The 16,176-nt window shown below is 37.6% G+C and overlaps 1 protein-coding gene across 5 annotated transcripts in view; it reads right to left on the reverse strand.

The window, feature by feature from the left end:
- MEAF6 (MYST/Esa1 associated factor 6) overlaps window positions 1-15,112 on the reverse strand; it is a 31,363-nt gene extending 16,251 nt beyond the window's left edge. The window contains exons 1-4 of one of the 5 annotated variants that reach the window (XR_007952214.1): window positions 14,182-15,112; window positions 12,876-12,991; window positions 1,880-1,967; window positions 1,554-1,599 (exon numbers count right to left, since the gene is read on the reverse strand). Coding sequence is in view for 2 of the 5 variants with exons in the window: in XM_051987716.1 (XP_051843676.1) it covers window positions 1,554-1,599; window positions 1,880-1,967; window positions 12,876-12,991; window positions 14,182-14,271 (340 nt within the window). In the remaining 3 variants the exon portion in view is untranslated. The remainder of the gene's footprint in view (window positions 1-1,553; window positions 1,600-1,879; window positions 1,968-12,875; window positions 12,992-14,181) is intronic. The other 4 variants (XR_007952215.1, XR_007952216.1, XM_051987716.1 and 1 more) reach the window with 4 other exon arrangements.
- Window positions 15,113-16,176: the final 1,064 nt, after the last annotated feature.

A 16,176-nucleotide genomic window follows, 5' to 3' on the forward strand; every position in this document is an offset into this window, starting at 1 on the left:
CCCAAAGCACAAAACTTATTATACAAAAGAACTTTTCTTTACAAAAATATTCATAGAACATAAAATCCTAATATATTTTAAATGTTTCAATTTACATATATCTTTTCAAGAACATATCTACTGGGGCAGCTAGTTGATGTAGCGGATAGAGCACCAGCCCTTAAGTCAGAAGGACTTGAGTTCAAGTCAGACCCTGGGCAAGTCACTTAACCCCAATTGCCTGAGCAAGAAAAAAAGAATATATCGTCTGCAAAAAGTGAGGTGGGTATTTATCTTCAATGGTTGCTAGGAAGCCCTATTTAGGACAATTTACTATAGATTTTATTCTGAAATACTGTTAATCAGTTTATTTTTCTTCCTTAGAGTAGGTTTACATGACATATTACAAGTGGTCTAATGGGAAGAATCACATTTCTGAATGATTCTTAAATTCCAGTCATTCATAGAAGAACCAAATTATACTAATTTATGATGCTTTGATACGTATCCTTCTATAAAATGGTTTTAGAGCTTAGTCCCCAAGTTAATTCATTACCTCGTATATCACTGTACTTATCTAATTCTAGTGAAAAAGTATTGTGACCTAATTCTGCTATATTCTCCCTTTAAAATAAAAAAAGCACCCTTCCCTACTATTTCTATTATTCTATGAGATAGAAGTTCTCATCCTAAATATGTTAATGGGATATGATGCCAACTATGGCAGCAGGGAGGAAGTGCATGGTCCACAGAAAACAATCATCTCCCAACTCAATATCCCTCTCTCTGGACTCCTAATTTCCCTTCATCCTTGAATTTGTATGAATAGTTGATCCACTATTTTTTCAAGAAACTCCAATATGAAGGATTCCAAAAACTTAATACAAAGATAGATCCATCTTCAAACACTATTTCATAAGTCAAAGTAATAACAAAGTATTGTTTCCATACAATAAATGATACAAGTTCATCATATTTGCAGTGCTGTCTATCAAAGCACTTCCCATCTAATAATTAGTTTTGCTAAACACTACAGGGAACGATAAGTATACTCCCCAGTTTATATACAAGAATTTAGAGATATAATGGATTAATAATATGGAAGAATTAGAATGAACATAGATGATTATTCCAAACTCTTCATTTTGAAGACAGAGGGACAAAGCTCAGAGAGGCCAAGATCAGATACAATTATGACCACAAAGTATGCTACCAATCCAAGTCTCTTTCCTTTTCACCAGGATATCTCTCTCTGAAATCAATTCTTCAATAACTTTGAGTGGGCTTAAAGATCACCTACTTGTATTTTTTCAGAGAATCGGGGAAAGTTTTTGAGCCAACCTCCCTAGTAAGAAGAGGGGTAAGGAAGCATATGGCATTCTCCCTTCTTTTCCTCTCTCCTTTCCTCTTTTCTTCCATTTTTCTCCCCACCTCCCCTTCCCCACCACACACACTGCCAATGCCTATATGTAAATAAAAGTGCATGGAAGCGTACCCTAGGTCTCTCAAAGAAACTGCAAGGATTTATCATTTAAATGCAGGGGTGAGCAGATCCTAAGAACAAAAAAACTTACTTTTTTCAATGAGTTGGTCTTGAACTCCAGCCAATGCACTGACGGCCTAAAAACAAATAACATTAAGAAAAACTCATTGGTGAAACAGTCAGAAGAAAAAAGAAATTAGATTCTAATCTAAATTCCGCAAAATAAGATCATGGGAAATCACTCATTTCAAAAAAGCAGCAATTAGCTAACCAGATTTATTTAGAAAAAATATGACCTTTTCATAAAGTGTGGAAAATTTACATCAATTACAAAAAAAGTACAGAAAAACTGATCTAAATTTCACTTGGGTTGATAGTTAGTCAACCATCAAAAATGTATTGCCAATCCCAACTCACCGCTGCTGAAGTAACTGAGGATTTACTGAAGAGTCGTTCAGCTTCCTTAAATTTTCGGTTCCTACGATCATTTTTGCTATTAGAGTTTCTAAAATGGAGGGAAAAAAAAAATCTCATAAACATTTGCTGTGTCCACAATTAAATCTCACTCCATAATACCTTGATTTGATAAGAAAAAACTGATTTTCTGAGAAAAATGGTTTTCCACAAGGAAAAAATTTTCAGCTGAAAGGCATACTTAAGTAAAAAAAAAAAAAACAAAAAACTTAATTTAGGATTTTCTTTTTGCTTTAAAGTAATAGAATATTCAATTCATAAGCTTTTGAAATTAAAGATGGAAAAATAAACTAATAAAAAGGATACTTCAGTTCCATACACTGACCAGAAAGATCAGAAAAGAGAAGAGAGGAAAAATAATGAGAAAGGGAAAAAAGAAAAAGAGAAGAGAAAAAAAGTCAAGAAGAAGCAAAGACACTCCTACATTGGAAGAGGAAAAAAAACAAAAGGGGAGGTACCCCAAAGGGGAAAAGTAGCACACACATACACACAACCATACCCATACCCACACCAGGAGCAAGAGAGGAAGACACAAACCAAGAAAAAAATTATCCTACTCTTCAAAATTTATCACTGACTATATATAGAAGCTTAATCACACCCACCATGAATATCTTCATTTTCCAATTATTCAGACTATATTCCACGTTTGTAATAAAATCATGGGACTCTAAGAAAAGGAGATGGGGCATTAAATTAATTATTATAATTTCCTGAATAAAATCCAGTCTATTCTCCTTTCTCTATTTAATTGTAAGCCAGAATTTTGTCCATTTGCACTGTTTGTCCCAGAAACACATACAGAAACAGACAGCTTTAAGAGCTGTCTGTCCAAACTCACATTGCAAGCTAAGTAACAGACATTCTTTAACCGTTTCTTCTTTTCCATATGGATGGTAGTCAACTGTTCTGAATTGCTCTGCATCTTTCCAAGAAGCTCTGCAATGTTTCAGGGATGGGTGAAACCAGCAGTTTCATCTTAATCTCAATAATCACTAGGAAGTCCTCTTCAACACAGACCATGTGCTGAATCAATTTCATGTCTCAATTAACGATTATGATCCAAAGGTTGTTGAAAAGTCCATCAACAAGAATTAAGTGCTCATTATTTGCTAGGAATTGTGCTATTAAAGAAACAAATAAAAGGAAAGTTGGCCTCTGCACTCAAAGAGTTTACATTGTATTAGAAAAAAACAAAAGAAGAGCTGAAATGGGAGGTAGAGGATGTGTAGATACTCACATGGCTTCATGATGGCAAAATCAAAAGAGTCAGAAGTAAAGCCAAGAGAAAAATGAAGGGAGGTTGGCCTGAACCTCTCTCCAAAACAGAGGCTCCAGGGTTTTTTCAATGATAGAAAGTTCATAAGGCAAGAAAAATGTTTGAGGGTGAAAATACTACAGATCTGAGAGTAATTATAGAACAAGAAGGCAATTGTAGCACCATAGGTACATAAGGTTATTATTTCTGTGTTGTATCTTTCAAAGAATCTTGAAATGATTCTGATTTATGAATAGGAGACATCTACCTGGAAGAGGCTCTTGAAGGGGACTCAAATCAGATGTTCTTTTCTAATCAACAATATCCTCAGTATAAATTTGTATTCTTCACATCTTTTCTTAAGTTTCATGATGAGAAAGATACAGTATACTATAGGATACTTCTTGTGAAAACCTGTTTTCTATTATCAGTGAGAATGTCTTTGATAGTTATGTAGATAATCTTAAAAGATTTTGTAGAAATGGGAAAGTTAAAATATGAAATTCTCTTGGTTGCCTGGATGGGAGATGTGGATGGAAATTAATACGGGTTTTTCCCCCTACATCGTTGATGTCTTCTCCTACAAGGTAAATTGATTCTCCAAAGTTTTCATAATCAAATCCTACAGCATATATCTCCTTTATATATACTTATTTCAATCAGGTGGCTTTTATAATCTTTATTCCTTTTAGTGACACTGCTATCCCTTTATGAACATAACCAGGACTATAATGTTAAAGTCTAAGTGTAATGTTATTTCCCAAACTTTATTTCGTTTCTGCCCAGATAGTTTCTAGAGTACTCCAAAAATAAAATTACTTCTATTTCTTCTTTCACAGACCCTCACCCAAATATTCACCTTACTTTTTTCTCTTCTGTTTCTTGGATTTCTGAAGTAGCTCCTTGAGCATTTATGTATACATATTTGAGGTCATAGATTTGTTATTAGCTTTTTTTCTTGGATTTTATCTACTGTGAATTTATGGGTATCTCAATTGCTACTCTTCTTCATTGCAAAAAATCTTTTTTGTTCTGTTTTATTGGCATGAAACTGCATAAAAGGCTCTAAATATTATTTTTGTCTCTTCTGCTTTTGTTGTAATCTTGCCTTTTTTATTGCTATTTTGTTTATATTCTGTCCTCTTTAATCAGACTTGCTAAAGACTTACCAATTTTATTAGTTGGATTTTTTTTTAAGACAACAAGCTTTTAGTTTTTTCTATAGCTTTCAATTCTATAGTTTTTTTGGTTTCCAGTTTATTTCTCCTCTAATTTTTAATATCTTCTCTTTTTAACTTATTTTAGATGTTTCCTTTCAATTTTTAAAAAATGCAGTTAAATTCATTCTTTCTTGTTTATCAGGATATGATTTTTTTCTTGCAAGAGCTCTTAGAAATTTGATGTTATTTTATTTTTGTTATTTTCTTTCAGTTATTATAGTTTCTATAATTTGTTCAGAGACCCACTCAACAATAAGAATTTTACTGTTAAGTCTCCATTTGCCTGTATCTTTGTGCTCTCTAAAGTAATTACTATTCTTATTGTGTGAATAGTCTGTAAAAGATATGTCTACTCTTTCTGCTTTTTTACATTTGTTTATAATATATTCATGTCTTAATATTTATTCAATTTTTGTAAAAATTCCATGTAATACTAGAAGATATGTATATTTTTTAGCAGTCTCATTTAAAAGAACTCAAAACTGAAACATTGAAATCCCCTGCTACTTTTTATTACCATGTCTTCTTATAAATTTTTCTTTATGAATTTAGATACAAATTTAATATTGATATTTGTCTATCTATAGTTTCTTTTGGGGGTAATGTAGTTTTCTTATCCCTTTTTATGTTCTGTTTGCTTTTGCTTTATCTAACAGCATGACTGTCTAATCTAATACCAACTTTATCTAATAGCAAGAGCCCCAGCTTTTTCATTCACCTGATCCATAGTCATTTTTTTTCCCAGCTCCTAATTTTTATTCTGTGTATATGTTTTTTAAATGTGTTCTTATTAGCAATCAATTATGTGGTTGAGTTTTGTTATCCAACCTCTCTCTTTGTTTTTAATTGTTTAATCCATTCATATTTAAAGTTATATGCTAAGTTTATATTGTTCTTCATTAGTCTTTAATTTTAATTTTTTCTCCAAATTAGGATTTCCCTTTATTCCTCTAAACAGTATTTTGTCCCCTCAATTATATTAATCTATATTAAGATAACCCTATTTTCACTGGTTCTTTTATTTCCTTCCTCAAGCACTTTCTTTCCCCTTACATTATTTCCCATTTCTTCTAATTTGTGGAGTTTTACTTATTAGTTCTTTTTACTTTAGTTAAGCCTTCTGCTCTTTTCTCTTCTCATTCAAGCAATCAAGTAAAACTATGTTTCCTCTCCTCTTTTTCAACTGTTTTGTTCATTATTTTAAATTTTATTTTCTATATCTTTAAAGAAAAAAGGATTCTTTCCTACTCTTATTTATCTTCCCTTCTTGTTCATTCCAGACTTTTACTCTTTGATTCATGACCCTTATATTGTCTTTCTTTTAGCCTTAATTACACATAAAATAAGTTTCTAATGTAACTAAAATGGGTTCCCTCTCTAAAGAATTTCTATTTAATACCTTGTAGGGCTTGTCTCTTAGTCCCTTTTTCCCCATTGTGCCATACTCTTAGAAAGCAAATGACAGAAAAGATATTGGTACATTGTAAGAATTTTCCAATATCCCTGGTTAACCTTTACCTACTCCATGATTGATATTTTCCCCAATTACCGAAGAATCTCCATCCTTGTACTCTTCTAGATGTGAGTTATCCCCAGAAGCTTTTACTTCCATTCTCCAAAAGTAGGATGAGTGGTCCTCTAAGTGCCAAATCTCTGCAGATAACATACACTATTAAGTCCCTAACTCTTTTCATAGATTCTCCTTCAATGGCTGCATAGTATACCCTCCCATTAAGGAAACAAGATTTCTCCCTTTCTTTCCCCATGTTGATGTCCTTCCCCTTTGCCTGCCTACCTATTCTCCAATAGGCTCTAGACAAGTTTTTTTTTTCATTGCTACCTTTGACTTCATCAGTCTCATCACATTCCTCCTCTTCCCCTTTTTATGTATCCTCTCCTATAATTTAGTTTCATAAAAAGCCATACATATCTATCTACATAAGTATATATGTGGGAGAAGGGTACTGTGAAGTATATAGGTTGTACTCTAAGATATTTCAGACCTATTTCTTCCCTATCACCTCTATTTGATGCCTGCTTCAAATATTTCAAACACTTCTTTTCTTAATTGAACATCCCATTTTTTCTTCATTAATAAGTAGGATCAGATTTGGATATGTCATGTTGAGCTGCATCTTTAATTCATTTTGCTTGTTGGGGAAAATTGTTCCACTTCCTTTTGCGGTTTCTGGTGGGTGCAGAATAATCTTGTATTATTTTAATTTCCTTTATATTTGAGTCTTTTCTTATCACTTGAAAAATCTGTTGTTTCTTAACAGAATTCTTATATTTAAATCCTCTATATCTTAAGAGTTTTCAGTATAGGGTTTTATTATAAATATCTGTGAGTTCTTTCAATTGGCACTGTTTTCTGTATTCAGAAGTTCTGGGTAGTTTTCTTGCATTATTTGGCACTGTTGTCTATATTCAGAAGTAATGAGTAGTTTTCTTGCATTATTTCTAACATTATGTGATCAAGGTATGTTGGTTAGTCATGTTTTTATGAGAGACTGTTGTCTATATTCAGAAGTAATGAGTAGTTTTCTTGCATTATTTCTAACATTATGTGATCAAGGTATGTTGGTTAGTCATATTTTTATGAGATTATCATCCTTAAGTTATCTCTAAGCATCCCAGTTTTGAGAGTAATATGTTTTACTTACATAGAGATCATGCTTTCTTTTAATATTAATAGTTTTTTGCTTCTCTTCTTATAGGCTGTCCTATGCATTGACATTTATTCTTTTTTGTTTCTTTAATGAGACTTGCCATGATAAGATTCAAATTTTTCTACTCTTCTAATTATTTCTGCTATGCAGACCTGAAATTCTGCTTTTATTTCTCTTTTATACCTTTCAGGAACATTTTGCTGTGGTTCTATACTCTCTTGGGAATACAAAGGGTCTTCTGCCTTAGCAGGTACTGAATTCATTTTCTTACAATACAGATGCCTGAACTTTGTTTCCTAATTTGAAAGTCATTTCCCTTTCTATTATTAACATTTTTCCTGATGGTTTTTTTGTTTGTTTGTTTATGTTTAAGGTCTTTGAGTTTTCTTCCATCTGAGGTCTTTGAAGGATCTTTTTTCTTTATTTTTCCCTTGGCTCAATTTGGATCCCATTCTTTTGATGCTAGTATCCCTGAGAACTAGATCTCATAACTTCCTTAGCCTCTTCCCACACTGGAGAATTTATGATTCACCAGACTTGGTCTCTGCTCCAAGTGACTTCCAGGAGTAAAAAACTGGCCCCAGTGGGATGCTGGACTTTTTCTCTCAGGTTAGTGAAATGCCACAAATCCCCTAGACACAGGGTCTGCCCCACCTTCTTCTATTCCTGAGTTTAGTTCAAGTTTTGCTACAGCTCAAAACACTGATACTCTGTTGCACTATAAGCAATTTTTTGCCACTTGGATCTTTTGAGGCAATGGGAGGCAGGAGTAAGGTGTGTTGTAGTAGAGACAAATTCTATACCAAGTATGTAGATTGACTTGGATAGACTTGTTTCTAGGACCATAGTGGGGTGAGGGAGTGCTAAATGGGCAAGTTAGGGTCTAAGGATTAGTCTTTCCTGCTGTCAATTCATCAAATATTTATCTTGTTTGGCTTCTTCACAGCCTAGATCATGAAGACTGATAAAACTGATTTATCTCTACTGCATAATTCTTATTTTAGAAAAATTTTAGAGGAAATGAAGATTGGAGAAAATCTCTAGCCCTTCATCTTATTAACCATGGGACCTAGAAGTCTGATATGTTTCCTATTAGATTTCAGTAACTACCTTCTAGTCAAGATCTGACTTCTCCCTTTTTTACTGCAGTTTCCTGGAGGGCTGGATCTTAAAACACTTTCAACTTCCTCTCACTCTGGGCAATTTACATTTCACTGTCCTATGTCCCAGCCTTAAGTGACTTCTGGAAAAACAGAACTGGCTCCAGCTGGATGCTTTCCCTCTCAGTTAGTGAAGTGCCAAAAAGATAGGTACAAAGGTACTACTTTAATTCCATTGGCTAAGTTATAGCCCCAAGTGTCACTGCTGTTCTAACTGAGCAAGCTACTGGGTTTTGATTTTTCCTGGCACTAGGAAAATTATGGGAAGGGAGTAGAACTGAGTTCTGTGGCAAATCTGGTAGATAAGTTTGTGCAGCCCTGTTGCTAGAGCATGATGAACAACAAGGAAGGGGTTGCTGAGTGATGATATTATCGACCAGAGATGAGTCTTCTTTGCAGTTAGTTTATTGAACTGCTAACTGTTTAAAGCTCTTGGTGTACTAGGCCATAGAGACATCTGAAACTACTTTATCTATGCAAAATTCCTATTTGGAGGAAATTTTGAAATGTTACAAAGACTGGAGAAAGTATCTCCAATATTCTATCCTGTTAGTCATGTGAACCAGAAGAAGGAAATCTTTATGGTAATCAAATTTTAAGCAATTTCTCCCCCTCCCCAAACAGCAAGGCGATAGTGGATAATGTTTTGTTCTGTAGTTCAGAAGATTTTCTGTTTGTTCATATCTGATTCAGACACTAACTGTATGACTCTGGTAAAGTCACTTAACCCCATATGCCAGTTTCCTCATCAGTAAAATGAGCTGGAAAAGATGGCAAATCACTCTAATATCTTTGCCAAAAAAAGTCCAAATGGGGTTGGACATGACTGAAAACTGAAATGATTCAACAAAATCCTTTTTAGCTTAGATCCATTTTGATCACATTTTGATCACATATGCAAAACACTTTCTTCCCAGCCAACCTTTGTTAGCTGTACTTAATCCCTTGTCAGGAATCTCTTCCTTATATTTTAAACCAATTAAACCAAATAAAAGTTTAAAACCTCATTGCATGCCAGCGCTATGCTAAAGACTGAGGATATAAATACAAGCCAAAAAAAACCTCAGACTAGCCCTTGAAGAAAGTCCACAAAAAGGAAAAGGGCAAGGGCAAGGGCAAGGGAAGTCAGGAGCAGAAATGAGAAAGGAATGAATGAGTACCCCTGGGCACTTCCTCAAAATGAAAGTTTTGGAAAGAACTCAACTAATTAGCGAAGGAAGTGCAGGGATCTTCCAGGATGAGAAGTCCCAGGATGCTTTTAGGAAGGTTTGAGAAGTCATAGAAAAGTCTGAAAAGTCAGGAACAAGGGAAGCCAGGAGAGAACACTGAAAAGTGTCCATGGTCCAGAAGTCCAAATCTCTTTCTCGGACACTACTGTCTTAGCCCTTCATTTCCAAAATTAACTTTCATTTTCTCCTTTCCTTGACTTCAATGGATAAGGGCGAGGGATGTGTGTCCTATGGTCTTTGGTTTCCTGCCCAAGATTTGCTTTCTTTAGCAATACTGTCTAGATCACTTCCAGAAATACCTTTTATGCTCAAGTGAATCGCCATAAGCAGGGAGTAGCCATCTGTTTTGATAAATCTGGGGATATATTCATCAGAAAACCTACAAACCCCTATATTTCTGTAATTCACGTCATCAGTTGGTGGCTTCAGTACTCACCGGCAGGAACCACATTCCACTGCAGCTCTTTGCTTCTTCCTCTAATCCTCAACGGGATGATCTTTACCTACTAGCTTCTGCTGTACAACTGTGTCAAACTGGAAGACAAACTGCATCTTCCTCAGAAGAATCAAATCCCTCCTCTTCAGGGAAAGCCTGTATTTTTAAGCTTTAAGTATATGGTTGTCCCTTTCCTTCCTTTAATCCTCTCTATAATACTCTTTCACTCTCACCTACTAGGCAAGGGTCAAGAGTCCCCTTTCCTCCACTGAACTCTCACCTCCTTTTCCTTCAGGAATGATTCAGGATTTCTCACAGCCTGAAAGGAGGACAATCAAACATACCACGAAAGAGATCTGCATATCCCAAGAGAAAAGGAAGACATATACTTCACAAGAGGAAAGCACATGCATTCATGTGTATATGCACTGGCACCAACTCAAGGTATAGACAGAGAGAGTTAGACATACACACTCCCTAAGAAGAAGGGAGCGACAGACATATAAACCAAGAGGAAAGGAGACATAAACAAGGAGAGACAGAGACAGAAACATACAAACCAAGAAGAGAGAGACAGATGCACAATCCAAGAAAAGGGGAGAATGACTGAAATAGTCACAAACCAAAAGAAAGGAAGGCAGAGACAAATATAAACCAAGAGGAAGAAAGAGGGGAAAAAAAAGACACTAACAGAAAAGAAATGGAGATGACAAATACAAAACAAATGGAATAGTAAAAGACTGACACACATGCATGCATGAAAGCACACACATTAATCAAGAGAAAAGGAAAAAAGACACGCACACCAAGAGGGAGAGACAGACAGACACATTCTCTCTCATACCAAGAGGGAGGCTACATCCAAGTAGAGATAAACCATAATAAAGGAGACATCCACAAAATAAGAAAGAGACACAATTTTTTAAAAAGACCCAACAGCCAGAGATAAAAAGGAAAGAAATCACAAAGAACAAGGAAGAAAACAAAATGTACAAAAAGGCTAAAAACAGGGGCAGCTAGGTAGCGCAGCAGATAGAGCACCAGCCCTGAAGTCAGGAGGATCTGAGTTCAAATATGACCTCAGACACTTAACACTTCCTGGTTGTGTGACCCTGGGCAAGTCACTTAATCCCAACTGCCTTAGTTTTTTTTTAAAAAAAAAAAAAAGGCTAAAAATAAAAGACAGAAAATTCAAGGAAAAAAACTCAAAGGGAGCCATGAGCAGAGGTAAAGGGCAAACACTATACATCAATGGAGAGGAGAGGGATACAAAGGAGGGACGGACAGAGAGACAAAGAGGAGAGGATATAAAAGAAGGGACAGAAAAAGTAAAATAGAAACAGGAAGATGAGAACTGATGGAGTTAACATTCACAGCTGAGCATATAGAAAGCTTTTAAAAAGGTTTACAAAGTTCTTTTAGATATAATCATTTGATGAAATAGCTGCAAATTAACTTTTTTCATACCAAATTAACTAAATTTGGTTCAGATTTAGCTGTCACTATACTTTTTAAAAAAATTTTACATTTTATTTTCCCCCCAGTTACATGTACATTTTTTACATTTGTTTTTATAACTAGGTTCCAGATTCTCTCCTTTCTTCCTTTCCCACCTCCCCAATTGAGAAGGCACACATGAAGTTATGTAAAACACTTTTCCATAAAAGTCATGTTGTGCTATACTTTGAAAAGCTAAAGCACTGTTCACAAATCGTGCACAGCTCTGATCCAAACTTTAGCCCTGGAGGATGATTTCAGGGGACCTAATAACCAGGATGTGGAAAGAGGGGAATGTTAATATTACCAGAGCTGAAGTTTTCATATGAGCAACCATTTCATTGCCTATCCCCAAGGATTCCAAAGCACACATCATTTTGGTCCCCAAGGGTGACAGACTACTGTAGAGGATTAAGAATGAACTGGGGTAGTCTGCTCTGGTGGGTTAGAATAATAAGTTTACAAAGCTTCATCACCACTTCCCTGGGATGAAAGTAGTACATGGATTACAATCCCCTTCACATAATACATAAAGGTGAGCCTCAAGTAAGTGACTTGTCTAAAGACTAACAAGTGAGCCAGGGCCCTTAGTCCTCTCATTCCATGTCCAGGGCTCCTTCCAGTCCTAAGGCCTTTTGTTCTACTAACTACTACTATGTCCCAGGCTCCAAGTTGGTCTTGGTGGCTACTTTTCTGACTCAGGTTTGGTGACGGTACTATCTGTTTGGGTGTCAATTTCTTCATGTTCAAATGTACAGATCAGTCTACTTATTCCTAAATCTCTTCCAGCTTCTAAACAAGAATCATTATTTTAAGAGCAGAAAACAGCAGGAGTCAAAACTCAGAAACAACAGTATACTACACAGGACAGTGTCTCTGCTTCTACCCACTAAATTTCAAGATTCTTTTACTGAACAGTTTTTGGAAGAGTTTTGGGATTGGAAAATGAAAAAATCATTGCCTTCAGTGACTGGATATCAAATACAAATGTGAATCATAAGTTTAAAGCTGGAAGGGACTTTAGAATTCATCTATTGCCAACATCATCATTTTATAGAGAGGGACATGGAGGCCCAAAAATGTATATGACTTTGAGCAATCACTTTTAAAAATAAATTAATAAAACAGGAATTAAAATAGTAGCCCCCCGAGTATAAATTCAGCATTCTTGCCAACACTGGACAGCAAAAAGCATAGATTAGGAAAGAAATGAAATTGACCCCTGGGGATTGATCATTTCATTAAAACAAAAACAAAAACAAAAAAAAATCCAGATGCTAAACTCAAATAGAATCACTAAGCAAATAAGGAAGTTTGCTACCTGGAATATGTTAAGCTATATGATGACAAATGGTACTAGACATTAAAGAAAATTATAAATGGCTACTGGAGATATACTCTTAAAAACAGAAATTGGTAACATTCTATCCAAAATACCAGCTATAAAACAGAAGCCTTTCTGACACTCACTTTTGATTTGTCAGATAGCGGTCCCAGCCCCGAATAATATTGCCATACATCTGGGTGTCTTCTAGGTAGCTCCCTTCAAAAGCATAGATTTGTCTCTCCAAGTTTGCCAGCGTCTCCTGGTGGACACACACAAAAAAAGCACAGGGATGCTACTACCTTTCAATTTGGATTATTCAATGTGATCAAACGGAGATTTAGTCAACAGGTTTAAAACTGAGGCTCTTGCCTCACAAGAATTCACAGCTGATCCCTCTTCTTCAGTACATTTGCACTAATATTCACCCTCCACAGGGCAAACCCAAATTATTACAGAATCTCTACTTTGCTTTGGAATGTAAAATTAGAATTCTGAATAAATCAGGCCCTTCACTGTTTCTGAATATAATAATACTGCTTTTAACACCTGGAGGAGCAGGATGGCCAATACCACAGGCGAATTTCACTCGTGTTGATAAAAGGTATAAGAGCAAAGTGATCTTTGGAAGGGCCTTCCATCCATAAGGCTTAGAAAGCCATTATGGGTCAAGATCCCTTTTCTATTAGCAGGAGCTAGCAAATGCCACGGGCTGTGCACAGATTCCTTGTTGCTATGGTAACCAACATCTGCGGCTCCAGGTGAAGATGCCTCCCCACCAGCCGGACTCGGCTCTCTTTGAGTCACTTTGTTATGCCTGTATTCTCTCGTTACCAAATCTTTATAAATTCCCCCATCGCTAATATCCCTCCCACACAATCTTATCCCACCTCCCAAGGACACTCTTCACTTTCTACGAGGGTCCTTTCACTTCCTCACAGAACCTCCCTGGCCCTCAGCTTCCCCAGCTGGAAAATAAACAGGCTGGACTAGAAGGCCTTCCGAGACCCCTTCCGGCCCTAGATCGCTGATCCTATGAATGCACCCAGCTTCCCCTAGGTGCCCCCCTCCCCCCGGGGGAGCGAAGGCCTTCTCCATTCCGCCCCGCCCATCCCGCTTCTCAGCCTGGCCCCGCCCCTGTGGCTCGTGCCCGTCAGTCATCGGGGGCGCGTGGGGACGCGGGCCCGCGAAGGCGGGCGCGAGCGTGAGTGCAGCTGGGCCCCTGGGCGCGAGGATGGGGCCCCCGGGCCACGGGGAGCGCGAGGCGGAAGCGGAGGAAAGGGCCCCGCGCACCGGATTCGCGGAGCGCCCCAGGCCCCGCGCCGCTGCCGCCGGCATAACGGCCGCCTGGAAGCCGGACCGGGCCGGGCCGGATCCCCGCCCCGAGGAGCACCCGAGCTGGGCGGGGAGGCCCCCGGGCTCCCTCTCTTCGCCTCCCTCCAGCCCCCTCACCGCCAGCTCCTGCTTGCGCTTCACCAGCTCGGCCAGCTCCCGCCGGGTGTCCGGGATCTGCGGCGGCGCCGCCTTGTTGTGCATCGCCATGTTGGGCCGAGGCGCGAGGAAGGAGGCAGCGAGCGAGCGAACGAGCGAGCGAGGGAGGGAGCGAGCGAACGAGCGAGGGAGGCGGCCCCGCCGCGCCCCCGCCCCTCGGCCGCCAGGGGGCGCCGCAGTCCCGCCACTGCGCCTGCGCAGGCGTCCCGGGTGGATAGGGGAGGAGGCAGCGCGAAAAACGAGCGGGGAGGGAGGAAAGGAAAGGAGGCTGGAGAGGAAATCGAAGGGACAGCTAGAATATAGAGGAAATGGAAGGAGGGAAATTGACGAGAGAGGAAATAGAGGAGAGAATAGAAAAGAAATAAAGAGAGTGAGCAGGGAATGAGTAGGGAGAAAAAAGGGAAGGGAAGAAGAGAAAAAATGAAGGGAGAAAGGAGAGAACGAGAAAAAATAGAGGAGAAAGAAGAGGAAATAGAGGGGAGAGTGTTGGGTTGCAGAGGCTCCCCAGAATATAGGGATTCTGAAAGGGTTTCACAGGTGTCCCAAAATAATTTGGAAGCTTTAGGTAATTTCTAAGTCAAGAAGCAAAAGTTTTATTATCATTGTAACACAGGTCAAATTTCAGAAGAGAAAGATAGCAAAGAACAAACAAATGTATAGGGAAAACTGTTAGACATGAAGTTGGGAGTGCAGACAAAAAACAGCATGGGATGGGTCACATGATTGGTGGGAAGCTTGGTAATGGGGGCTAACAGCAATTCCTTTTCTTTCATGAATCTAAAGGCTCATTGTTTGGGTTCAGGTATGAAATAGCATTCCAGACTTGGATGACAGAACAGACATCCTTGCAGGATAGTTTAGTGGAATAAAGCTATCAGGCGAAACACCCTTTCTTTCATACATTCTTTAAGGCTGTGTCAGATCACTTCCAGTAGGTATATACCTAAGGTAACTACATCATTCCGGAAGCCTGGTGTCCCTGGGTTTCCTGAAAAGTACTGGTGTCTTCACTACTATTGAGGGTTCTACTATATTCCCCCCTCAAACATTTAAGACCCATCTTCTGTAGCTAATCCAGGCTGATAAGGGGTATAGAACTGGTTCTGCCTAGCAGAGTCCAGATTAAGGAGGGCAGACTTAAAGATGGCAGCTGAGTCATGCAAGGGAAGAAGAAATAGGGAGAGCATTGGGGTGCAGGGAGGTCCCCAAAATATATTGGGATTCAGGAAGGGTTTCACAGCTGAGTGTTCTGATTGGTTAGGGCATGGTAACCAGTTTGAGCAAGTAGTTGGAGTTGCATGTCTTGGAGCCTAGAAGAGACAAAGCTCATGAGAAAGTTATATAACAAGAAAACATGAGTAACACCACTCTTGGAAGTGAACCCTAGGTTCACAAATGAATTTAATTAAAATAATTTACTTTAAAAAAACTTTTTAATTTTAATTAAAGGATTAGAAAGGTATTTAAGTATTTAATTCCAGAACAGTATATATCAAATAAGATATAAGAAAATATGTTTGTACTACAATACACATAATACAAATAGATAGTTTCCACAGTAGTAATAAACTTGAATAAAATTGACTTTTTCATAAATGTAACATAAAATGTTCCATAAATTATATCCCTTCAAGAAAACTGATTGCACTAAAATTTTCTTCTCAAAACTATACTGAAGACATTTCTAATTTAGTTCATTAATCAAGAGAATAACAGCTAGGTCCCACCAACAGTTGTATCAATACCCAATTAGTCTTACATCATTTTGAAACATTTCATAGGAAGATGGCTAGGCCAAATGCTCATTTACTTAATTATTTGAGATATAATGGCTACATATTTTCAGATGGAAAACAAAAAGATCTTACATATTTGCACTGTACTCATGTCTTCTTCTATTGACTACTTGCTCTGATTATAAAAATTTCAAAAGAAAAAAAAAGTAGAGGCATTATT

The sequence above is a fragment of the Antechinus flavipes genome, chromosome 3 (assembly GCF_016432865.1).
Source record: "Antechinus flavipes isolate AdamAnt ecotype Samford, QLD, Australia chromosome 3, AdamAnt_v2, whole genome shotgun sequence".
Classification (NCBI taxonomy): Eukaryota; Metazoa; Chordata; class Mammalia; order Dasyuromorphia; family Dasyuridae; genus Antechinus; species Antechinus flavipes.